Source organism: Athene cunicularia (assembly GCF_003259725.1).
Source record: "Athene cunicularia isolate RWA chromosome 8 unlocalized genomic scaffold, athCun1 chr8_part1, whole genome shotgun sequence".
Taxonomy (NCBI): Eukaryota; Metazoa; Chordata; class Aves; order Strigiformes; family Strigidae; genus Athene; species Athene cunicularia.
This window is the reverse complement of record NW_020799109.1, coordinates 16,331,527-16,358,210: the sequence shown is the minus strand read 5'-3', so window position 1 is coordinate 16,358,210 and position 26,684 is coordinate 16,331,527. Positions and strand designations below refer to the sequence as shown.

Genomic DNA, 26,684 nt, shown 5'->3' with positions numbered 1-26,684 from the left:
AGCGGGGCCGCCCCTCCCGGGTGGTGCCGGGGCCCGCAGGTGCCCGAGGCGCCCGGTATCGCCGTGTCCTGCGCGGCAGCGCCGCGCCTCTCGCTCCTCCTCTGTGGAGAGGGGCAGTCGCCGCTGCGGGGACGTTCCTGTTCGTACCAGGGAGGGGGCTGCTCCTGCCCTGGGGAGCAGCGCCCGCTTGTGAAGCGGGGCCTGCGCGCAGCTGACTGGCGAAGTCCTCCCTGGTGTTGCCGCTGGATTGCGAACTTGCATTGGGCACCGTGGAGAGATTAAAAAGACAAAAGGAATCCTTGTTCGGAGTAATTCCTGTTTCTGTCTTGCAGTGTATGAAACCCTTTTTTTCTGTTCTTACAATGCTTTATGCTGCCAGTACATGGAGCCCCTTTCTCGTCAGGAGATGGTACTGCTGAGCTTGTCCTTCACACCTCTTCCACTGGCAGCTGGCAGCGAGCCCGTGGGGGGGAGAGCAAGAAAAATATTTTTCCTCTATACATTTCTCCTCTAGTAGTTGAAAGTGGTGGGTTTGTGACATTACTGGGGGGGGGGAGGAGGGTTATATCCCTTCCCCATTTGTTGGAGTTGAATGAAAAGTGACAGTTATTTCATTTAATATATCAAGAACTCTTTCCTAAGAATAGAATAAATATCTGTTGTAATAGCCTAGTGAAAAAGCAGAGATTCTACTTGTAGAGGAAAATTTTTTTTAATGAGTTAATATTTATTAGTTATATTCATAAACCTTACATGTTGTACCTGAGAGGTTCTCAGACTTTGGAGTTTGCACTGCTAACAGCCAGAAGAAGTTTTGCTGATGATATTGTCATGGTTCTGTTTGATGAAAAAATGGGGTGTAGTGTTCAGGTTCTAGTGTGAATTCTAGACATACATCTTCCATCTGCCTAAAACCAGGAATATTACAAGGCAGCATGGTAGGATGCACATTACGGGTGATGTAACCAGGCCACAAAGCGTAAACTGATACAGCCTTGCTGTGCTTCCAGCTCTAGCACAGGATTTTTATTTTTCTTCCAAGCATCTGTGCTGTGTTTTAACATAGGTAAGACCCCAGTATGTGTTAGGAGATATTCCCCATAGCTTGCATTATTTTGTCTGCCATCTTACCCAATCAAGGGTACTTATATTTTCTCTTTCTTTTTTCAAGGTTCAGATACCTTTTCCTGAAAATGTCAGTTGATGGCATAGTGCCTGGTTGTTGAGCAGGCACCTTCCCAGGCCAGTGAGGTGCCAAGATGCCACTTTATTAAGAGGTGCTTTTTACTTCTTTCAGATGTGAAACATGCAGCAAAGAGGAAGCTAAGTACAGATGTCCACGATGCATGAAATATTCGTGCAGGTATCTATTACCTGAATTAAGCTGGTTTGGTGCTTTTCCCTACTCATGCTAAGCGTGGCATGTTAATGTTTTTCTTTTTGTCATTTCAGCCTATTGTGTGTGAAGAAGCATAAGCTTGCACTGAGCTGTAACGGAGTCAGGGATAAAACGGCATTTGTCTCTGTAAATGAATTTACTGACTTGAACCTTTTAAGTGGTACGTATCCCTTGTGCTTTTTAAAATTTGTTGTTTTCACTAGATTAGCACTACCTTTTTCCTTGTTCTTTTTTTACCTTCAGATTATCGTTTCCTGGAAGATGTAGGAAGGACAGCTGATGCTGCTGCTCGACATCCTACTATGCATAGTCCAGCAACAAAAAAACTTGTAAGTTTTGCATTAGCAGCTTGGCCTGTTAGAGATAGGGTTGACTACCTTTGAATTCCCAAGGCAGCCCCAATCCAGATTTCACAGCTGATAGCTCTCTTAGGAAGGTATGAATGACCCTGAATTTTAGAGCCAGAAATCAAAAGAATTAGGTTTATGTAATAATAGCATTGATGGCTGAGTTCAATTGCTTAGAAGAATAGATTGCTAACAGTGTAGGTTCTTAAAACTGGTACATGACCACTCTTGCTGTTTGATGATAGGTGTGCATTAAGAGTTCCTGAATGCTTCTTTCCACCTGAACAACTTCTTTGAATTTTTAAGCCCAAAATTCCCAGGTAAACAATGGATTTAAAAATGCTTCCCTATATACCAAATGAAGGCAACTAGAGTTCTGCAAAGAATAAATCTAAGCAATAATGAAGTAAAAGCCATCCTTCTAAGGATGAGAGGGGATTTTTGCTGACACTCTTCCAATTCCAGTAAAGCATTAACAAGATCACAGAAGTGTGTGACATTTCTTGGAAGTCTTATGACAATAAACTGCAAAGACCAAGATCAAAAGGAGGGGAAGGAAAAAAAAAAAAACAACAAAAAAAACCCACCACACCTGACTAGCAGAAAACCTAAATCTGCTCCAAAATACTTTGACTCGTTGATATGTCACAGACAGGCATCAGGGCCATGTTGTTTTCTGGTCTTGTGATGAGATCTTTAAATAACTCAGTTGGAGAGAACTGATGTTGATTACAAAGTAGATTAAGAAGACTCCAGCTTTCTCTAAGGGTGAAGTTATACTCTGTGTGTGTGAACTTATCACCATGGTGTCTTGAAAACAGGCACTGAAGGTGTGAGATGCTTCATAGGTAGCAGTTTTTACCGTGTGGTACTAGGCGTGTTTATGAGATGATACTCTTAATGCTACCTTCAAATCAGAATTTGTCAGGGTGGCTCAGGTAGTGTTATGTGCATCCCTTCTGCTAGTGGAGTTGTAGCCCAGAAACCAGCTGTGTGGATGGTATTAAGCCCACAATGGCTGTCTATGGCTTTCAGGGTATGTTTAAGAACTTTTACTTCTAGTAAATAGAGGTCATGGGCATATTGTTGTTTAACCATGGAAAAACTTCAGCTGAAAATGTTTCAGGTGGTTTCTAGTCTTTATTAACTTCTTCATTCATGATTTTGTTTTAAAAAAGTCAAAATACTTCATTAAATGTGGCCTTTTCTACAATTTTCTTGTAATTCCTGTCAGCATTACTCTTACTTTTTAACTGTCAGACTTTGAATATATTACTCAGATTTCTTTTAAAAAATTGTTTTTCTTTTTTGCTAGTTATATATCTTAAGAAACAAAGCTCGGAAGTGTGATATTGACCTGAGAACGCTGCCCATTGGATTTACAAAAAGAAGAGAAAATTCAACCACCTTCAATTGCATGTGAGTCTGCAGTTGGTTATGATCTGCAATATTTTGTTTTCACTGAACACATAATGATGAGAATCTTAATTCATACTGATATGGTTGCGTTTAAAATCTGTTAGATACACATTTTTTTTTACAAAAGCTATCTAGCTTTAGTATTTCGTGCTGCAGGTTTTCATTTTTTAGGCTCTTTGAGCTCATTTTAACATCTTATGCAATTTATGCTTTCATTTTGAAACATACCAACATTGAGTAACGGAAGTATCAGTGCTGTTGTGGTTTTCCATCTTTTAATTAACATTGAGCTTTGCTGCTGGAAAAAGAAAACAATTCTTTAAAGGTTTGTGGTAGAGGATTAATGTAGAATGATTGCAAAAATCCCCCTCTCTGAAAAGACTGACTTAAAAGTCTGAAGACTTTAAGTCTGAAGAGGTGCTTTCTGTTCCTGTACTGTTGTGTGTTAGGAGTCGCTGTGCTTGGAGGATGTGGATGCAGCACAGCTCAGACAAGTGCAGGCAGACCAATATGAATTCAGGAAAAGGCTAAGAAGACTTTAAATGTTCTTCCCTTTATCCACTCTGTGGGTTTTCTCTGATAGCCAGCATTTGTATTTTAAAGTATTTTCACAGTAAAAATAAAAATTACGAAGCATTTCATTATGGCAGGAAACGGGTCTAGAGTTCAGCTTGATGATCTACTGGGAGCAAGTATAAATGCCTTACGAGCTTCTCGCAGTAATCAGCTGTGCCTGCTAGCCAGATGGCTCCTCCAGTTGTTTTCTTCATGGTCTGAGTTTTGGCAGCAGTTGGCTTGCAGGGTGCCTTTTCCCCCGTTCCCTGGACGTTGAGGCTGCGAGGGGTCCGGCCGGCCGAGGGGCCGCCACCAGGCGTCTCTCTCTGACCAAGTAACAGCGACCCGAATCGCTGCTCCCCAGCCTTGCCTCTCATCTCTGCTGTGCTGCAGCTGAAGCCTACTGCTCTGGTTTTGCAGATAGTTTTAGCAGAACATAAGACACAAAGTAGATATAGAAGTGTAACCTTTTAAAGTTACAGATTTTACCAGTTCTGCTAGAGAAAACCCAAGGTGGACCAATGGAAAGAAAGGAAATCTGGGGTGTTTTCTCCATCATCCACCCCAAATTTATATATCGCTGAGGCTCTCTTCTCAGAATAGACCAGGCGGTAGCCCTAAACCTTGCAGATTAGTCATTTGTGCAGAGGCTGTGTGCCTCTTCACTGGCTTTCTTTTCCTTGGCCACATGCTCTACCTTTTACAGATATCTTGTGCTAGTCTAATGCTGTTGAAGTATCTCAGGCTTAGAGCTGAGTTTAACTTTCCTGGAGAATTTCCTTAATGCTGTGGATAAAACGATTATAAACACCCTTTAAGGAGTACAGGGTATGGAGTAGTCTCTTAAGAGCCAGAGCCCATTGCAGAAAGCCCAGGCATGCTGGGATCAGTAGCTAAGAGAAGGACAGAACAGAAAAGACACAAATACAGGGAGGTTTGACACTATTGGGAAGATCCTGGGTGTGGTATAATATTGTGCTGACAGAAATTTGCCTTCATGTACCATGTTTTTCACTTTTTTGTAGAAAGCCTTTTTGGGTACATACTGAAGTGTAGCTTGTGTTGGGAACAAATTCAGATTTGAGCAGATTAGACTTCCACATGTATTGTGCTTTATGTTTGTTAACAAGCAGATTTAAAAACTAAGAGAAGGGCAAGGAAGGTAACTTATTGGCAAATAGGCATGGAAATATTTCACAAGATGCCTGGAAGAATGCCTTACTGGTTTTTGTCAATCATAAAGTCCTGGGGTATTTTTGTTGTTTGGAATGCTAGCCTTTCTGGGACTTTCACATCCCACCAGAAAGAACGTGATAACATTCTCCATTCTTAAGAGGATAGGAGTAACTGTCTCTTTCCTGTAAATGCTGTTTAAGGGTATGAATATGCTCAGTGAGTACTACACAAACAACATGTTTCCTCTCTTTTGCTGCTACAGGCTGTTTGAATTCAATGATGCAAATTAAAAATGAACTTTTGGTTTTGGCTTGGTTGTTTGGGGTTTTTTTTTTTAATTGGCATGTTTTCCTTACTCTGCTTAAAAAAGCTTCTGAGGAATCAAACCTCAGGACTGATCAAACCAATATCAGCTATTTAACACCTATACCATGTGACTTCATGACACCCATAGCATTTTGTTGATGATTACATTCAAATGGGGTAAAGCTGTACAAATAATTGTGTTATATGAGCTTAACACCCGACAGTGGTCAGAGTCTGATGTGTCTGCTCTTCTCATGGTGTTTGTCAGTTGAGATTTGTCAAGGGGTTGCTCCAGGGTGTGCAGGTTGGAAGCTGCTCAACATATGTGCGTGGAAAGCTGAGAACAGTCTTCACTGATGTCCTCTTCACTCTCTCCGTGTGAGCCAAACTGTTAGGCTGTACAAGGCAGGAATGACAGTAATCCAAAACTAGGAAGTATGAGATGTATTCTTGTGTCATCCCCTGCCAGCTCTGGAAGGCAGATCAGCGGTTGTTTGGATGTGTTAACCAGACTCCTCATTTCCTGGTTTCCATTAGTTTGTTTGCTAAATTCAGTGTTGTGAAAGCGTACATGCCAATGCTGGGCAACACATGGCTTAGACTAACTTGTAATGTAGATAATGGAGGTTCATTAGAAAGTAGACTGAGTCCAGTTTGTGAACTCATGGGACATCTGACTTAGGGATGGTTTAGAACTCCTGATTCACAAATTATTTTTAGTGTCCTGTTTTCACCCTGCCTTTCCTCTGGTACCCTGATTTTCCAGTAGAAGTGGTAGGTCCCCTTCTGGACACAGGCTGCCATGGAGTTGAAGTGCCTTCCTGGGATAGGGAACCTTTGGGAAAGGGGTGGAGAACATGACCAGGTTGGGACGAGGCCTGGGGCAGCAACTGGGGAGCTCCAGGCAGCAGAACCTCAAACAGGAAGAGGGAATGGGGCTTGCAACTCCATGGCTCCTGGTTCCCTGGTGGGAGATGATGACAGCAGTGAGACGCTGAAATGGGTCAGGGCAGCTCCTGCCCTGCTCCAACCCTCCCTGCTGCTTACACAGTCATAGGCATCTCCACCCAGCTTCCTCCCCCCTCTGTTCACAACACGCCACAGACAAAATCCTCTTACCTCTCCTCCCCACCAAATAGGGCCAGAGGGCTGCAAGCCTCCTCCCGCACGGAAGGCATGCCTGCAGCTTGGGAGCATTCAATCAGATGATACACGTGGGTGAAGAAGGAATCTTTTTCACTCTCTCTCTGATTTAATTCTGAAAACAAATTACAGCATGGAGATTTGGGATTAGCATTGTGTTAGAGCAGCTACTTTGAGGTACACCTGAAAAACCTAAAATGTCAACTCTAATCCTAAACTAGATAGGGATAACTAAAATTGTTTGAAGTGTTGCTGATTTTGAGAATTTACAAGGAGTTATCTGAGCTGGGTTTGGGGCTAATACTACGCTGTTAGAACCGTTAAACTTGAATTTAGTTACTACTTAGTACATAGTTTTGCTTGCTTTCTAGGACCCACCAAAGTAAGGAGCCAGGCAAAAGAATGCTACTCTGAAGTGAACAGAGATCAGGACATTGATGCATTTTAGTAAATCGGTGGCTTTTCAGAACATCCCCTTGTGAAGATGAGTACTGACTGAGTTCTGTACCTGAAATTTTTCCTTTTTTTTAGCAACTGAAATGTTTCATTCTCGTAGTGAATCTGATGGTAATTTTGTTTATTTGCAGAAGTTAAAGAAGACAGTAGTTTTATTCTCTAAAGATTATTACAGTTTGCATTACTTGGGCCTTGACAGCATCCCTTTGATTTACACAGGACTTCAGTTCAAGCCCAGCATGTTTGATTATTGCAACACATGGTTAGTAACATCTTCTGCTGTTGGGAGGCCCCTTGATAGAAGACCATGTGTGTTATAAAGGAAGTGCTTTTCAGTTTCTTCACTGATTGTCTTGCTGTTTACTGTATCTAGGAAACATACGAACTTTTAGTAGAAATACTTCAGTTTTACTGTTTATACATCAAATCCAGGAATTAGCTTGGTAAAGTTTCAAGAAAATAGAAACATGCTCTTTTGTGAGCTGTTGTTAGAGGTGCAGCAGTCAATTTGGCACTTTGACCATTCAGAGGAAACCTAGGTAAAAAAGTTAAGTTTTATGGGATATTTCATATATATAATTTAAGAAATACATAAACATTGGACATTTCTAAAAATCTGCCAAGGCACTTAACTGATATGTCCAAGTCCCAGAATCCTTTGTAGATCTGCCCTCTAATTCCCAGCAGCTGTACTGTCTATATCCACAGTACCTGGAACATCTCCTTAGGTAGTGCATTAACTATAAAAGATGGTGAGAATTTTTGCAGTTGTCCTGAGCTCTAGCTGAAGGTAACAGCCACTTTCTGTATACTGCTGCTGTCTTTGTAACATTGAAAAAAAAATCTTACAGTTGTTGCTGTGAAAAAAAAAAAAAAAAAATCATTTACATGTAGTTGTGTTAAAACTATAGTTGATTGTAGAAAATAATTTTTTAGGAGAAATGAAAGGGAGACATTTATTTTTCTTTAGAAGAACAATAATTGCAAACCAGCCTGTGCAGTTCTGAACATAATTTGCAACTACATCTCACGCAGGGGAAGAGGTGCTTGGCTCCTCTTCTTCTCTCTGATCGGTTTCCATGCTTCTTAAGTAGCAAAAATAGGATGTGAAGCCAAGCAATGCAGGGATGGGCTGTGATGCTGCTTTTACTGACATCAAGGATGTGCTTGTGCCTCGTCCAGATCTCTGCCGTTTGGTAGTTTTATAGTCAGTGCCTTGGTATTCAAGCAATCAAGCTGTGGAGTGGCGTTCTATGGCAGCTGAGCGGCATGGAACACTTCGTGCAGTGAGCTGTTACCCAGCTGCAGATGACTTATTCAATTAAGCATTTTCATTTAGAAAATGAACATAGTACATGTCAGTTATATTTGAAGGGAATACTATCCCAGTGAGCCATAATGGAAAATGAAGTCAGTGAGATCTGGAGCCAGGATATCTAATTTTAATCAGAACTTGTTGTGAAGCAGCTTTGATAGCATCTAAGGTTGACATCAAGTTCTCTAACTGGGCAGAGATCAGTGATAGTGAGGGATGCTTCACTTTAATAACAGGCATCCAGCAGGTTATTTTTCAATACTTCATTGTACAGCAAAGAGTGTGAGGCTATTCCAATTCTAAGCTGCTTTTTTCCTTGCATCTTCCATCACTGTTCTTAATCTATTTTACCTCTTTCTGCTTGCCATTTACTTTCAGGCAAGCGTACTTTGAAGAGAGGTGAAGTAATTAACTGCAATTTCGGTATTGGCATGCTGAAATAAAATCAACATTTCTTTTTTTCCAAAGTGAAACTTTTTGACAAGGAATGATCTTTTAAACTTCAGTGTTGAGAATCCCCAATTCAGAGCTTTTTCTGTGCACTATTGCATAGACTGGATTGTGCCTGGAAGGGGGAGGGAGGGTGAAAGTCTGAAAAGAACCCTCTTAAGCTGATTATACAGCTGCAGTGATGAGCTGAGTTTGCCTCAGTGAGCCCACAGGGAACTGGTCTTGCATGTGAAATCAGAATGTGCTGTGTGATGACCATTTCTGCAGACACATGGAGAGTATTCCTAACAACAGGTAGCAGACAGCTAGAAGTACTTCTGGAACTTTCTCTTTCAAGTGCCTGTGTTAGAGACAGCCCTCTAGGCCACATATGTGTCTCTGTGACCTGTGTCATGGTTTGTCTGTTTTCCACTTGGGAGACAAGATCTGCAGTACTCCCATTGCTTTGGCTGTCTCAATTTAAAAATTTGACAGAAAGTAAGTCCATGTCACAGTAAAGGCCGGTCACTTAAAGAGTAGATAAACATGGCCTGTTTGAAAAAATTGTGGAAGATGATGAGTTAGATGAAAAACACTAGAAATCCTCACGTTAGTTGGTAACATATGACAAAAACCTCATCTGAACAGTACTTATAATATGTTAATAAATGTGCTCATTAGCATTTCCTGCATCTTAATGATGGTGACCCTATTTCTGTGTCTAAGGATTACCAACTTTTATTAAGGAGTCCTGTCCTTGGGAAAGTGCTTTGAATTAATACCATGCCATGTTATATGACAGATACTAATATATATGAGAGGAATCACAAACTTGTTAATCGCAAGTCAACTGAACTGATTCCATAAACCTGTTAACATTACAGTTTGCTCTATGTGTATGGTAGTGTTGATGTTTCCTTCAGCTGTCAAGATGAAGAACTGGAAAACCTTGTTTCACTCATCTTGCAAAAGACTTCCAAACTTTCACTCACTTATTTTGAGTTATTTCAAAACTGGTTTTCAGTTTGGTAATTTAAGGCAGCGTCATACCAATATGCAAAGTAGCATAAAATTCACGAGGCAGGGTACTATGTCAGCTTCTGCATATACATGCTATGTAATTAGTCATGTTTTCTATGTTGTCCTCCAGCTCTGGTCATAGAATCTTTGTAGCTTTTTCAGATCTAATGTGCTCTAACTTCACCTTCTTATTTAAGGAAGGCTCTCATTCTCAGCTTCAACAAACATGAGCAGATAAAGGAGAAGAAGCACTAGACATGCTGCACAACTGCTGAGCCACATGTTGCGTTGGGGACCTTGGCCTTCATTAGTTCTTTTTTTCCTAATTATTAGCTCCTTGGAGCTGGGATTCTTGCTTGCTCTTACTTTGGTAAACGCTCACACTTCTGATTTTACTTACACTGTGGAAAGTATAGTTCAGCTGTAAAACTCAGGTTTTTTTCTCAGGAGTAACTAGATATAAGGGAATGATTACTTATTTTATAAGAGCACCTTTTATAAAGTGCTTGCATTTAAAAATTACTGTAATAGTTAATTGAACTTAGCATCTACGTTTACTGTTTTGCTACTGGATGCACATACACTTGTCTCTGCAGCCAGCTAGAACCTGCTGGATAATGTTTCATCTGCCTGATAAACAACATGTTGGAACACTGTGTTTACTTTTAATTGTAGTACCAGAATCTTTGCATAACTGATGGTGATTTTTCTGGATATAATGATTCATAGGTCTTAAGTAGTGTTTAAAAAAAATTTAAAATTAGAAAAAGCTGGGAAGGGCGTACCATTAGATGTTCCTATGCTTCACATAGATATTTGGCCTCTGATTTCTAAATGGTAGTAGTTCCCTACTTGGCTCTTCCAAATCTCTGACATTTGTAATGAGTGTAAAATTCTGAACCAGCACAAAGGGCCACGTACCTGCCTTTTAGACTGTGCTTTTTCTTAGGAGATTCTTTTAGAAAAATACTGCTACACTTGCCATACTGAATGGGAGAATTTGGAGCAATGAGTTAAGTCAATATTGACTTCAGCGGTGTTTCTGCAGATGAGTAAAAAGGCAAAAAGAGATTTCCTTATCTAGTGAAGTATCCCTCAGGTAATACTGCCTTTCTGAAGATGATATTGCACTGGAAGCATGCTTTGGTAGCTTCTATTCTCAGGTATTTATGCTAGCTAGACAGGGAAGATGGGTCTTAAAACAAACTGGAGAAAGGAACATGATGTCAATTTTGATTCTTAGCTTCCTGATCTTTCTGTAAAACATTTATTCTTTCTAGTTTCTGTGACCCAGGTTATGCCAAAATGCAGCTTCCCTCCCTGCCCATGAAACATTTTCTATTGAGGCCATCACTGCTGTGAAAAGATGAGTCCCCTGTTTTGTGTAGAACCTGGCCTCAACAAGGACCTCTGTCTCTTACTGATGCACAGGTTTGGCAATCTGTCCTGGGTGATATGCCAAAAAGCAGTTTTCTTTTCTGAAATTAGAGGGCAGCTATACATATAGAAAGTCAGCTGGAAGATGCTCCCTTTCAAAATGTGAAATGCAGTTGATCAGTTAATTGGTGATATCTTACCCGTATTTGTAAGGAACAAATTTTTGTCCCATGAGGATTGGAATGCAGAAGGATCTGAAAGTGTTGCATCTTTCAAAGTGCATCTCAGCTTCTCTGCATACCCTTTTTACGCTTTGAAAATGCCATTCAGAATCTTGACTATTTATTTTCTTCTGCACCTATCTATAGGCTACCAAGTTTTGTCATAGAGAAAACAAGTAGTAGTTACCAGCTGACATTAAGAATATGTGTTTCTTTTCAGGGAGAAAAAGTTCTACTGGCATCTGAAGCTTATATTTCCTCACTGTCGTGCTGAATACACTTTAAAAGGGTAAAGAGCTTGAAAAACAGGTTTTTATAAAGTTTAAATGTCTGCTGAAATTGAACTGGAAAATATTTTGATCAGTTCTTATCTATTTCTATTATGCAAGGTAAACTCAAATATTATTTCTAGTCTTAATTAAAAGGACATTTAAATTGAAAAAATACTTAAAGTTGTATAGTCCTTTCCTCTTTGAAATCTAAAAGGCTTTTCAAATCAGTGTAAATGATTGCTAGTCCTTTTCTCTGTGTAAGCAGAGCAGCTTGTATATTCGTGATAGTGATATCCTGTACACCTAATATGCTCTGCTCTCATAGAGCAGACGTTCAGGCAAGATTTGCCATCCTTCTTCGCCTGCACACGGGAGCTAACCTTCACATAGGATGAAATGGTTGCATTGTTTGCTTAGTAGGAAAGCCCACAAGCACATTTTGCAAAGGCCAAAAAATAAGCTTCTGTTGACAAATCTTTCTCCTTTTTTCCTAGCCTGAAGGAGGATGAGAAGTATGCCCTTGTCTAGTTCTAGGGCTGCAGGAACAGCATGTTTCTGCTGCAGGGTTAGAAACTAGAGATATGCATCTGTTTACTCCTTATAGATGTCAGTGAAGTCCCAGTGTTGAAATTGAGATAAAGCTGTCAATTATTTATGCTGTATTGATACACATTTATGATCCTCCAGTAAACTACTCAGTTGTGCCACTGTAGCGTGCAAATATATAGCCTTCTCCAAATGACTCAGATAGTAGATTCTTGTGTACATGATGAACCATGTCTTATGTTATTTGATTTTTATCTTTACTGAAAGGGTGCCTGACGATAAAATACTCGCTGATATCCTTAAGCCATACATTGATCCAGTGGAGTCAGATCCTGTAGTCTGTCAAAGGTGTGTATTGAATAACTTTTCTGCCTAGTTCATCTAATGCACCAATAAAAGAAGGGAATGGTTCTGAATAAATAGCTTAAACTAGCTGCATTTTCAGCATGCAGAGATGAGTTCTCAGTCAGCAGTACATCTTTTAATTCCTGTGATGAAAACCATCCTAACACTGACCAACGAACTAACCTGGAGTATAGCCACCAAATTTAAACCGGGAAAAGATTAAGAAATTGACTCGTGGCCTAAAGATCAAATAAAGCAATTGTAATTCTAAAAAATGTAACCATAATTAACTTCAGTGGGTGTGACAGTGAACCTTTTCTTTAGAGTAATTAGAAAAACATACTAGTAATTACAGCCCTCATTTATAGGAAATACTTACTATGTGGCAAATTATTGTCTTTGTGAAGAAATACTTGTGGCTGTTGACATGCAAAAGATCTGTCTTTTACTGATGATAGGAAGAAAAGTCATTGTATGTCATTGTTTCTTCATCTCTGTTGCATGTTACTCTTTTTTTTTCAGATTAAAAATCTATACAGTGTCTCCTCAGTCAGATGTACGAATTTTAATGAAAATAGAAAACAGGAGGCGAAACTCTGTCAGGTAAGGTGGTTCCTCAGTTTGTGTGCTTATTAGTTAAATATAGCAAAAAGGAATAATACATTTCTGGGTCTTTAGCATTCCAAATGGAGATTACATAATCTCATGGATTAAACTTCAGTGTATTCAGTAAATTACCAGCCATCTTAAAAATTATTCAGCAAATGTTTCTTTGTATTCTAATATGTCAACACTGAAATATCAGTGCAATTACTGAATTGCAGTATTGAAATATACTCTGCTGAATCATACTTGGACAATTTAAGAAACTAGGGCACTCACAGCTATATTGGTGGAATAGTGAGTGTGTGTGTACCTGAGCTGCTTCAGCTGCAGTCCATGCAAATGTAGCAATGTCTGGTGAATATATGTTTCTGTTAAAATGTTAAATTACTGTATTGACCAGCAGAAATATAGACATCCATTCCCTTCTGCAAGTTCCTCTGTGGATATGTTAACCCCTCCCCAAGAGAGCTGAAGTGATAGTTGAGTAGAGCTGTCTTTTTAAAACACAGCAGCAGAAATTATTTGCTTATCAGCATCCAGTCACTGCATTTGAAATAACACATTTTTCTCAAAAGTTACTAGCTCATCACTCTTCATGTTACCATATTTCTGGGTGCGGCCTTTTAAGTCTCCAGAATTCAGACTTGTGCAGAATTGTTTTCCTGGTTTCCAGAACAGACAGTGATCTTGAACTTCAAATTTAAACTTTAAAGAAATAATTTTTGTTGGTATAAATACCATTTTGAATGCTCCACCCTGTTGTCATTGTTACTGAAAAGGATATATATCAGCTTAATATCATAGCTTACTGTGGTTGACCAGTGATTCCTAGTTAGGGTTCTTAAAGTACATTCTTTTCTTCAGATGTAACAAATGTAAATAATATGCTTCCCTAAAGCATGGTATATTATTTCAAAGGAGGGGAAAAAAGGTATATTAAAAGAATTTTAGTTGTAACTGAGCTTCCTGTTTGTGCTGTGTTTTCTCCCAGGAGTATTAAAAAATGTGTGATGTACTTTTGAAATTCAAGACCAAACTCTTCATGGTTTTGATCAATTTTTTTTCTCTTTTTTTCTCTTTGCAATTTGAAATATGGTTGTAACATTTGCCATCAGAATTGTCAGCTAGAAACCCATTGGTTTTAAGTGAAATTGAAGATTACAAAGCCATGGTTTGTGTATGCAGGGAAAAGACACAAAAGGCCAAAGCTCAGTTAGAGTTAAAACTGGCCAGTGTTGTTTCTGATAACAAGGGCTTCTTTAAGTATGTTAATAGCAAGAGGAGGTCTAAAGAAAACATTGGACTGATACTTGTTGAAAATGGTCATCTGACTAATGGGGATAAAGTAAAAAAGCAGAGACATTCAATGTGGGTTTTGTCTCAGTCTTTAATAATATTGATAGACCATGGGCTAACTGGTCCCCTGAATCAGGACCACGAGTGTGGGAACAGTAACTTTTCATTTGTGTACGCTGAAATTGTAAGAAATCAGCTGAATGCTCACAAGTCCATGAGGCCTGATGTAATTGATCCCAGAGTGCTGAAGGGGCTAACGGATGTTATGGCAGGAGCCCTCTCGATCATGCTACTCCCAAGACATCATAGGCCTTGGGAGGCTGGGGAGGTCCCTGCTGACCAGATTGTTGTGATTTAACTCAGCAGGCAGCTAAACACCACACAGCCACTCACTCACCTCCTGTCCCACCAGTGAGATGGGGGAGAGAATTGAGGGGAGAGAGGGAGGTAAATTTTGTGGGTTGAGATAAAGACAGTTTAATAGGTCAGAAAAGGAAGGGGAGGAGGGAAAATTATAATAGACTTAGAACATACAAAACAAGTGATGCACAATGCAATTGCTCACCACCCATCAACTGATGCCCAAGCAGTGGTCCCCAGCCAACTTTCCCCCCAGTTTATATCCTGAGCATGACAAACTATGGTTTGGAATATCTCTGGGTTCAGCTGTCCCAGCTGTGTCCCCTCCCAGCTTCTGGTGCCCCCCAGCCCACTCGCTGGTGGGGTGGTGTGAGGAGCTGAAACATCCTTCACTTAATGTAAACACTGCTTAGTGCAACTAAAACATCAGTGTGTTATTAACATTATTCTCATCCTAAATCAAAAACACAGCACTATACCTGCTTCTAGGGAGAAAATAAACTCTATCCCAGCCAAAACCAGGATACAGGAAGCTAGCCAGTGTTACCCCTATTTACAAGAAGGGCACAAGGGAAGACCCGGGGAACTGCAGACATGTTAGTCTAACCTCAGTTCCTGGAAAAATTATGGGGAAGATTATACTGAGTATTATTGAAAGGAATTTAAAGAATAATGCATTCATCAGGCACAGTCCGCATGGTGTCACAAAGGGAAAGTCCTGTTCTAACTAATTTAATATTGTTCTGTGATAATGTCACCCACCTAATAGATGAAGGGAAGGCAGTGGATATAGTTTTTCTGGATTTTAGTAATGCTTTTGATACCGTCCCTCACAGCTGTCTTGCAGACAAGTTGTCTAACTCTGAGGTGAGTGGGTTCACAGTGCGCTGGGTGAAGAATTGGCTGAAGGGCAGAGCTCAAAGAGTTGTAGTGAATGGGGCTACATCTGGCTGGCAACCAGTCACTGGCAGTGTTCCTTGGGGCTCAGTTCTAGGGCCACTACTGTTCAATATATTTATCAGCTATCTGGATGAAGGAATTGAATGCACCATTAGCAGGTTTGCTGCTGATATCAAACTGGGACGTGTGTTTAACTCTCTTGAGGGACAAAACACTTTGCAGAGGAATCTAGAAATTTAACAAGTCAAAATGCCAGATTCTGCACGTGGGATGGAGTAATGATGGGCGCAAGTATAAATTGAGAGTGGAGTTGCTAGAAAGCAGCCCTGCAGAAAGGGATCTGGGGATGCTGGTTGACAGCAGGCTCAATAGGAGTCAACAGTGTGCCCTGGCAGCCAGGAGGGCAAACTGCATCCTGGGGTGCATGAAACAGCAATATAACCAGCCGGTAAAAAGATGAGATTATCCTGCTGTATTCAGCGTTGGTGCAGCCTCACCTTGAGTACTGTGTGCAGTCCTGGGCCCCACAATTTAAGAAGAATGTGAAGGTCCTTGCATGCATCCAGAGGAGGGCAACAAAGCTGGTGAAAGGGCTGGAAGGAATGTCCTGTGAGGAGCATCTAAGGACTCTAGGCTTGCCCAGTTTGGAGAAAAAGAGTCTGAGGGGCGCCCTCATTGGAGAGGGAGGTGCCAATCTCTTCTCCTTGGTATCCAGTGACAGGACGCATGGGAATGGTTTAAATCTGTGCCAGGGGAGGTTTAGACTGGACATTAGGAAGCATTTCTTTATGAAGAGGGTGGTCAAACAGTGGGAACAGGCTTCCTAGAGAGGGGCTCGATGCCCCAAGTCTATTAGTGTGTGAGACATTCAGACAACACCCTTAATACCATGCTTTAACTTGTTCAGCTTTGAATTGGTCAGGCAGTTGGACTAGATGATCGTCATAGGTCCCTTCCAACTGAAATAGTCTAGTCTATTCTTGGACACCAGAGCAGAGAGTGTGGGTAGAAGTCCCAGCTGAGACTGGTCCAAGTAATTAAGACCTACTGGGCTCTCTAACTCTAGCAGTAGGCATTAAACAGACATTTGCACACATTTCTGAGAGCTGAAGGTCTGGACTGATTTTCATTTAGTTCAAGAATAGCCAAATACTGGATGTTTAGGGGGAAAATTTAGAAATTATGGTGTTGTGAGCTACCCTGGAAAGTTCATTGCAGAAGCACCTGGGCAGATGAAGTTTTCTCAGTTCTCTCTGTCTTTCTACTATATTTCCCAGTGCTCCATGAAGGTCTATTCAGCACTGGCACTTTAGCCATACAGGTTGTGTGCACCCAAGTGAAGAAGCCCTTCTAGAGCTCGGCTCCAGGAAATGAGATCAGAAACAATTTCCCATTTTTAAAATATTTTCTTCTCATTTGTTAATAATGATATTTAGGAAAGGTTCCCAGAGCATGAACAACCCTGGTCCCTTTGTCAAGTAATTAACTCAAGTTAATGCAGCAAAAACTGAAAATGCAGTTTTTTCAGTATGTTACTGCTGTACATCTTCTTGCAGTACAGGATTGGAAAGCAGTATTCAAGCAATGATCTTGAGTAGTCATTTCTATTTTAAAAATAAAATAATTTATACACAGGTGGGTTTTTCACTGGTATTTTAGTGCTTGGTTTTTCACATTTCCTTTTTTAGAAAAGAAGGAAAAATTGCTTTTGTAATAGTGTAAAAGTTGACCTTTTAATCTTTTAAAGTAGAGTATGTAAGTTGCATAGAAGGCTTGGGAAATAAACCAATTTAATATCAAAGTGGATTATCTCTGTGCATCAGTTTCTTTTGTTACTTAACCATTTTCCTCTTCTGAAATCTGTATAACACTTCCTTAGCTCATAGATAATAAGTTCTTTTACATGATGTTGAAGTAACTTAAGTATCCATAAGCTTGAGCCTCATCTGTATGCCCAGAATAGAGCTGTGTTGGTTGATACCAGTGTCACAGTAATTGGTATTTATTCTTCTTAGTGAATGTAAAGATTAAAATTCAAAAAAATAACTGCAGAAAGTTAAAATAGAGAAGTGTTTTGACTTGAGAAATGCAATTCCTCGCTTGGAAATGATGTGAATCTGTTCATGTAAGTTGGTGGAGCAGGCCCAGCTGTGGTGGTGCAGACAGGTCAAGGAAGCAGCATGTTGAAAGAAAATTCCTCTTCTGAAAGGAAAGAACAAAGTTTGTTTGAAATGATGGGACTGCTCTGTCAGCAGAAAAGCATCTTCTGTCGACATAAGCTGTGTCTCTGCCAGCAGGCGCTCTCAGTGCAGTTATGCCAGCATAGTTGTGACAAAGGCTCTATGAGGGGATTTAAATTTTTACTGTAGTTGCATTACAGTTAAGTAAGAGAGAATTTATTTTTATTTCTTCTCCTTTTGGCTCCTCCCCAGTTGAAATTAATTAGCAGTTTGTGGCGCTCATTCTATAAGTCCATACCTGGAATTGCAGTGGACGTACTTGCAATTGAAATAGGATGAGCTTGCTGCTTAGTGGTGTTCAGCGTGGAACAAAAGCTGAGCACAGACAGAGCTCTCTCACGTTTCTTTATCTGCATTTCTTTAACAGTGGGCAACTGTTAACTACTGGTTTGTGTAGTCTTGAGTGCCATGGTCAGCTGAGAGTAATTCCTCATTCTGTGCTACCTCATTCTGCATGATTTTAGGCTGTATGTTCCTGTATCGCAAGATCCTTTCTATCACTCTGTGGGCAGACTGGAGGAGTAGAATTGGTGTAGTAACTAATACATGAATGTTGTGTTATCCAAAACTTCCCCTGTACACACCAGAAAATTCCTTCTCCACAAGTGCTAGATAAGAGAAAGGCTGTAAATATACGTTGTTGGATTGGATGTTGGTTTTAGGCTTAGCAGAACCTTTTGATAAAAATACTTTTTGTAATTACAACTACATATTATTGAGGAAGTGCAATGGTGTCTCAGAGAACGTTTATGCAGGATTATTATGGGTTATAAAATGTTAGTCTTCTAGTTTTAAGATAAGTATGTTACAGAAGGATTTTAGCATTTCCTGCAATTGTTTATGAAACAGGAGTTTGTGGTTTAGTTTTGGCTGTTTTCTGTGTTTCACAGCAAATGGCCCTTTTAGTGTGAAGGTCCTTTGCAGAATGTTTCAAATATTTGGGGTTTTCTTTTTTCTTTCTCCAGAAATATAAATTAGCCATGTAGTACAGATTTCTGCTTCCTCACGGGAGTTCTACAGAACTTCAGGAAGCAGCTGGATAAATCCACTGGTGTGCAGATATTGTGGATAGCTGCTGAACAACATGGTGCTTGCTTTCTTCTTGCTAGGTGCCTTTTATCATCAGTAGTGACAGTTCTTGAAGAACTTTGTAATAAGCTCTTATTTCTGTCTTCTCTAAAACCAGCTTTTAAGAATTGCTTTCAGGATGAATTGGTAGCACTCCACAGTTACTTGGAGTAACCCAGTGCATGTAACCATGTTGCTTATGTGGTTACAACTTGGAGTAATCATGACCTCTCCTCATGTATTCTACTCTTTACCTGTCACCTGACGCTCTGTAACACTGTAATTGTTACACCGCTTGATAGTCTTCTCATTAGTTGCACTTATTTTATAAGGAATCTTAGGAAATGGGGTTTAAAAAAAAAGAATATTACACAATTCTCTTCTTCCTTTAGAGCCTGGGTTTGGAAAAAATCTGCATTTGAATGGGTTAGAATAGTTTTCCATTTGGTGATGCTTGCCTCTATCACCTGTTACACAATATTTAGTTGGTGGTTGGTGTCCATTCTCTCCTCAACTGTAACTATTCCAAGAAAGGTTTAACTGCTGCCTCTTGGATGTTTTTTACAGTCTACATTCTTTTATAAAGTAGTCTTTTCTTTCTTCAGGATAAATTAGTGTCCTGACTGTCTTCAGTCCTTTATTTGGGATGCCTTCAAAGTGACTTCATATGGTAAGAGTATTGCTTTTTCCACTAAGGAAAGGAAAGATGAAACTGCCAAATTATACATTCTGATTTGGGAAGTACACCTTATTTTCCTGAGAATTACCTTCTTAGGCTTTGCATAACAAAAACCCACCTCAAACCTATCCCCCTCAAAAAAATTCCCAAATCCAATAAACCCTTGATATTTATTATAAGTTAATGGTCAGAGTTGTTGGGTTTTGTAACTACAGATACTTAATGAAAAAGTTGTTTATACATCCTTATCAGATAAGGTGATCCTATTTCTAGAAGAGAAATAACTGTAACAAACTTGGTTTACAGTAGGTACTTTAAGACACAATTAAATCTTAATGAGGTTAAACCACACAAATGGAATATCTCTTCTGCTGGGTTCAGTAACATCTCACATGAATCTAGTGTAGATAGTTTTCTGTCTTTAATCACGTGCATTTTAGTTCAGTGGAATTAAAAAATAATGCTTTCTTAAACATCAGTGTTAGGTCTTTTATACAGTAATTTTCTTTTTTTGTCAGTATTTTCAGAATGGCATGTGAACATTGTTTCAGAATAAGTTGTTGTAGAAGACTTTGGGTTATTTGAAGGTATCAGTAGGCACTGACAGAATATTTAGGTGCTTGGAAAATACAGTGTGGTCGGCCTTAAAAGCTTTGCAAAGCCCACTGCTTTCAATGGACCATATCCTTCAAGGAGCTGGAGCACAGAGCAATACCAGACTGTATTCTGTAGCTTTCCTGTTGTAAAACTGCCACCCATACAGGGATGCGTACAGAATCAGTCGTAGCATTGGTTTTTATATCAGTAGTACTGGTGCAGTTCATGCTTGAATTACTCAGCCAAAAATATCAAAAGCATTTTTGTACCAGTTCCATCCAGGGGCTTCTTACTCTCCATGGTGACACTGGCTGGTGCACATGAGAATACTGGCATGTTTGCCACTTAATTCTGGTGGACCACACAATAAGTGTGGGGAAGAAAATCTGCTAAACAAGTATCAGAGGTTCTTCTCTGCTAAATGCCATCGCTTTATGGTGGTGAACGCTTATTTTGCTTTAACTAAATTCAATGCAGTTGCTTCCCAGAAGGCTGGATGGTGTTAGTAATTTTGGAGCACTTCCCTGTCTCAAGATCAGCTGGCAGAAATGAGAGTTATTTCCTTGGATGACTTGAGTTCTGTGCTCAAAGAGAATTTTCTTTTGTAGTCTATTGTTTTTAAATAACTAAGGGTTAGATCACATTAGTAGGTCGCAGTAGTCACAGTAATAAATTTAGGAAGATAAAGTAATTTTTTTTTCTTTAGTGTGTGCATATATGTCGACAGACTTAGAAAATCATCTTGGAACTCTAAGAGTAATATAAATCTAATGGAACCAAATCTTTTTAAATGTAGTATTTATATTGGATTATTTATTTTCCTGACATTAAAAATGTGTATTAGATATCTGTTTTATCAGTGATTTTAAGCCTATCAAAACCATATTTAAACACATAACAGGTAGCCTCAAGTATTGATAGCATTAGTGTTTTCCTTAATTTTTCATACTGTCTTCCTAGGGCCCTTCTTTTTGTAGTCTCATCTGTGAATAACTTCACGTAAAACCAACAGAACTTACAGTCTCTGCTTTCTGCTTTTCATACATAACTCAGTTGCTTTAAGAAGTCACTGCTCTTAGTGTGGTGCATGGATCAGTTCTTTTTATTGTCATATTACAACCTCATTTCAAAAATACTACTTCATCCAGAAAAAAAAATGTGCTAGAGTTGGCACGTTTCAAGCATTATTTCCTCCTCTGCATTCTCTACAAATGTTGAAAAGTGTGGGGTGGTTTATTTAAGATTCTCTAGTCTTTCTTAGGAAGCAGTTTCTTTTCACATTTGTGTAGTACGTGGTATACATGACACAGGAATTAAGGATACAAATCCCTGGCTGAACTGCTGGCCTTGGCATGAGTTGGAACAGACCCCAAGCTGGCTTTAACCTATGCCAGCAGAAGATTGACAGTAGAATTCATTACTCCTCTCTAGCTCGCAGCAGCTGGCACAAAAGCAGCTCTGCCAGCTTTATAAAAGCAGGGAGCTAGCTTACAATAGTCATTCTTCACAGCACAACTGTAGTCAGGCTCTGGCGACTTTGTACTGTTCAAGGAGAAATAGAATTTGGTCTGTAGTCTGTTTCTTAAACACAGCACTTCTGTGTATTAATACTTGCTGCTGTTTTTTTCCCAGTGTTGGGTTTTGGTTTGTGAGGGTTTTTTTAATTAAAACTTTAGCTTTTCTTACTGAATACTTTGTTATGTTTTCTTGTAGGTCATCTGAAGTTTTCTAGTTTTGTTACTGCAGCCGTTTCAGTGTCATTTTTCACATGCTGATTCTTTATCTGAACATCAGTCTCTGCTAACAAAAGTGATGCAGAGCAACAGATACCAGAATACGCAACTTTTACTGTAAAAAAAAAAAAAAAAAAAAAAAAAAAAAAAAAAGTCACTTTTCCTTCCTATCTACTTTTTCATTGAAACCTTGTGTTACACAACATAGATGGAAAGCAGAAAACTAATAATTGCTAACTATAAGTAATGTGTATAGTCTGAATCTGCAGCATGCATAGCTAAATGTTTATAATGTCTGACTACAATTACTTGACCTTTGAGAAGATTTCTGGGATGATTCCAAAAGAAACCAGAATTTGTCCATCATACTATATTGAGCAATCATTCATTTTTTTTCATTAAAGGGATTTCTTTATGAACCAGTAGGCGCCTGTTTTTTAAAGTAACAATCCAGTGTTTTGTAATCCATGCTGAATTCTTTTGGATGAACTGTTTTGTAATTAATGGTATTGCATTAGGGTTTCTGGAGTGTCCTAGCTAGAGAGTCACTCACTGAGACATCTGTTGCACAAAGATTTATTTGAAATTACAGCCTCCTCTCCAAAATTCTGTCTGTATTGCAGCAAGTTAGATCCAGACCACTTACGGAGGAGGAGTACGTGAGTAAGTAAAGAGGTGAAGGATGAGATAACAGTAAAAGTATTAGTGTTGGCTTCAGCCAGTGGTTTGTCCTGACGGTCATCTAGTGGTGTTCTGTAAGCACCACAGGCAGACCTGAAAACCTTCGGACTCTTCATGCTTGCGAAGCAGCTAGACAGACCTCAAATTCTAAAACATGAAGAAAGCTGTACACAGCCTCTCTTCTGCATCATAACTGGGCTTGAAGCATGGGAGCAACCTATCCAATATGTGCACAGGCAGAGTTTTTTCTCATCTTTCTGAGGAATTATGCATCTAGGAAAGGCTGTTTCAAGACTAATCTTGCAGTTTGCTCCAGCCCAACATCTCTACCGGGGAGCAGAGGGGAACTTGCCTGTGTGTGTGTACTGTGTAACATGTGTAGTATGGAAAATGCCTTCATGGAAGTCTGTGTACTGTGTAGCATGCATATAGAAGGCAGACTTGAAGGCAAGAAGACGGGCCATGAAGTCCAAGAAAAGATTACAGTTGGAAAAACCCTGTTGAATAATCTGTTGCCCCTTGGCTAGGAGAAGTAGCTGGTAAAAATGGGCTGTAGAGCAGAAATAATGTTCCAGTCTATCATAATTCAACTGTGTCTGCCTGGGTTCCTTAAAAATTTTTTTGAGGACAAAGAGGATTTGCTCTTAGTTTATTGGAAGAAAAAGACACAGTGGGGTGCTGACTTAGTTAGCTGAGTTTCTCAATTCTGGGGACCAGACAGCATGGGGAGGCTGGAGTAAGAGTCTTCTAGGAGCAGAGGTACAAACTGCTTCGCTCGCGGTTGAAGTGATAGGCTGAACTTGAAAGCTGCAGTGCTGTGAAACATGGCAGTGTGTAGCCATCAGCATTTTAACCAAGGTGGAGTAGAGGAGAACCTCTTCATGTTCCAGATAGGAAGAAGAAAACCTGTTATTTCCTCCTGGTGCTGCCAAAGGGGAATCCATCTGTTTTTTCTCTTTCTTGAAGGAAATGATCTAGGACTGATTGTTTCAACCTTGCCAGGGAGGGAAGTGACCTTCCTGCTTGTTTGCCAAGAAAATAATTTGTTTTCTTTATTTCATAGCTTCTCCTTTTCATTATAAAGCATTAGTAACCCCTTAATGGAAGGTTTATGGCACTGTGATCCCATGCCAATAAGTATAAATCTGTGGTTATGTTTCCACAGTTTAGTACAGAATGTTAGAGGTCTATCTCCATATGAGCTAAATTCAGAAGTTAGGGTGTGCTGTCTAGGAATCTGAAATTACGGAAGTATCAATTCTTCCTGATGCTGAAGTGGAGGTTCATTAGATTAACAATAAGTATTGCAATTTACAAGGACTGATTTCCCATCAGATTTACATTTATGTTTATTTTATCAGTGCACTGCTTGCTTATGGTAATTTGTCAAATGAGATTTGACCTATTAGTTTTCTGAACTTGATGTATTAAAAGTTTTTTGCTGCATCCTTTGGTATTTCTTGGTATACACCTCATCTCTAGTAATGTTTCATGAGGCTGTATAACAGTACTGTAATTAGACTTATGACATTTGCTTTTTCTCTGTGATCATGCCAGTATTTTATTAATGGTACAAGTTACATATTTTGACTTCTCTGCATTTTTGGGGAACCACCCACAGCTTTCACTTGTGCTAAAGATGCCACTATTATCTTACCAGTTTTTGAAACTTTAGGCATTCATCTTCAGTAGTCAACCCACTCTCTTTTTAATAACTTTTCCCTTGTGGAATTTCATATTCCCTTTAGGCCTTCTGGCTATCATTAGGCTGTTTTGTTTCTTTCTCTCGGTCATATAGTAACCTTACATGATTGTGATATACCCTTTTTCAGCGTGTCTGCTCTGTACCACTTAAAGATATGTAATCCTTGAGCTTTTGAGCAGTTTGTAAAGCTGCCTGGTTTGGCAAAGTAACTAAATTCCTGTATGTGTAAAGGACTATTACCATGATGCACTTGAATTATAGCATCTTGACTTGCTGCTGGATTTTGTTACTTCTTTTCATTATGTCTTATGAGATGGGGAAACTATTTGCTTTCTTGAAATTCACTATCCCTTTACTTCTGTATTCTTTGAACCAAATTCTACCAAGTCCAAGAAACTGACATTTGCTAATTTCACATTTTCCTTCTGTTTTATTGTATTTTCTCCCATAACTAAACGTTGCAGAATGGTTTGTACTTCAGTTAATCTTTTTAGATCATTATTGTTCATCCTGAATCCTTTTATCACATCATTTCTAATGCTCAGTCTACTAAATTGTTGCAGCAGATGCCTTATCTGCTTTATGGGTTTTGCCATCAATTGATCTATTTTTCTATGGCTGTCATTGAACAACTTTTACTGTGTTTTTTCCTTGTGCAATTGCCTCATTCTCAAGAGGTTTAAACAAGGAGAGCTTTTGTGCTTCTACGGTGACATACTGGTAGTCTTATTTTGCTTATCTCTTCTTTCCATTAACTGTTTTGTATATTTTCTAGGGTAAAAGTGAACAAACCATTAAATCTTCCTGGACATCTACTCTTGTGCCAAATAATTTAGATGATAATTGGTATTACTGCTGACTTCACCTGGGTATTATTTTTTTTTTCTTCCAGGATGTTTTAGCTCCCTGAAATATGTTTGTAAAAAGAGGTTGTTTGTGGTAGGGTTTTTCTTGGATTTGTGAGGGTTTTTCCCATTTTACACTTCAGTTTTCAGCAATTTTTAGATGTCCCTAGAGGAAGGGCCTCCTATGGCCCATAAAAGAGAGGAGACTGTGGATTGTTACAGCTTGTCTTAATACAGTCTTTGTTTGAGGATGATGTATGACTGAAGTAAGAAGGAACAGCTTCATGATTTTCCTGTTATTTGGAAGTGCCTTTATGTATTCTGTGTATGTAGGTATAGTTAGGAGATAGTGATAATGTCCTAGAGGCTTTCCTGGTATGCTGGCAACTTTTCTTCCTGTGCTTTTTCAGTTGGCTCCTAGCACGACTTGTGGGCCAAATGGTTGATAAGAGAAGGTTTCTTATCCTAATCTTCCTTTTTTTCAGAAAAATTACAGCTGTGATGGAAGTATTACTTAAGATGGGGATTTGACTTGAAAAGGGATCAGCCAGGCATCTGGTCGGTTACTGGTATAGGTTGAGCTATGCAGGTATCAACAGTATGGAGGAGAGGTTAGTGAACATTTGCTGAGGCAAATTATGGAGGTCCTAGACAGGAATAAAAACAGAGACAATGAGTGAAAGGAGAAGCTGGCAGGTTTTCAAATATTTGTGTAAACCGTAGTACAGGTTTTTTTCATATGGAAATATTAACTTGGACTTGGTTTCTGTCCCCCGTCCTTAAGAGTGTTCAGGCAGAGCAGTCTTTCATATTGGTTAGCTGTCAATAAGAATTAGTTACAAAGGAAGTGTTATGGCAAGTAATTTCCTTTTTTTGTTTCTAAGGTCTCTGCTTTTTTGCTCATTGAATTTTCTAGTTCTTTCACACATATGGACTAACAAAATTCACTGTGTTCCAGGTTTTTAGAATGTCAGAATTCTAGCGACAAGTTAAATTTAAAGATTGTGCATTATTTCAATACTTTGTGTTTACTTTCTGCCATATAACTTTCCTTTCATACCTAATTCAAGAGTGCATTTCACTACTTCCATGTTCACCAAATCATAACCACACGAAGAGGTTATTCACCACTTAGGAATGAAAGTCCATCTGTTAGTTATTATCTTGGCTGTGCTGCAGCACTTCAGAAGAGTGCTTGGGAGAGACTTTTAAGTGCCCTACCCAGTCTTTGCTGTCTTCTAGGCAAATGCAGATACCTAGGAAATGCTACCAAAAAAAAATCTTCATTCTTCCCATAAGTTAGCAGAAGTTTGATTGTGGATTTTTAGAACTAGGCCCAAAATAGATAGCATGATTCATTGTATCTGAATTATGCCAAGTAAATACCTCGATGTTTCCACTGAGTTGTCGGATGAAAAATCATCTTTGTTTAAAATAAGTGTGAGGGTTTTAGTTGATCTCTCTCATAGGAAAATTACCAACATCATTATACAAATATGCATTTTAGTAATATTTACAATTATTTAGATGGTTAAAACGTGTTTGTTCTCTTTTTAATGTCTGTAAGACTAAACTAAAGATGTTTACAATTTATCTTTAATTCCAGATTGCAAATTTTTCTTTATTATTATGAAAATCAAAGTTCCTG

General features: G+C 39.2%; 1 protein-coding gene across 2 annotated transcripts in view; it reads left to right on the top strand.

Annotated features, from left to right (window-relative positions):
* Nucleotides 1-330: 330 nt before the first annotated feature.
* The window catches only part of ZNHIT6 (zinc finger HIT-type containing 6), a 36,682-nt gene continuing 10,328 nt past the window's right edge, over nucleotides 331-26,684 (top strand). The window contains exons 1-8 of one of the 2 annotated variants that reach the window (XM_026854511.1): nucleotides 331-409; nucleotides 1,298-1,363; nucleotides 1,453-1,559; nucleotides 1,643-1,728; nucleotides 3,062-3,165; nucleotides 11,384-11,452; nucleotides 12,249-12,329; nucleotides 12,849-12,929. In XM_026854511.1, the coding sequence (XP_026710312.1) occupies nucleotides 1,347-1,363; nucleotides 1,453-1,559; nucleotides 1,643-1,728; nucleotides 3,062-3,165; nucleotides 11,384-11,452; nucleotides 12,249-12,329; nucleotides 12,849-12,929 (545 nt within the window). In that variant the 5' untranslated portion in view covers nucleotides 331-409; nucleotides 1,298-1,346. Of the gene's footprint in view, nucleotides 410-1,078; nucleotides 1,364-1,452; nucleotides 1,560-1,642; nucleotides 1,729-3,061; nucleotides 3,166-11,383; nucleotides 11,453-12,248; nucleotides 12,330-12,848; nucleotides 12,930-26,684 lie in introns of those variants that run through there. The other variant, XM_026854509.1, reaches the window with a different exon arrangement.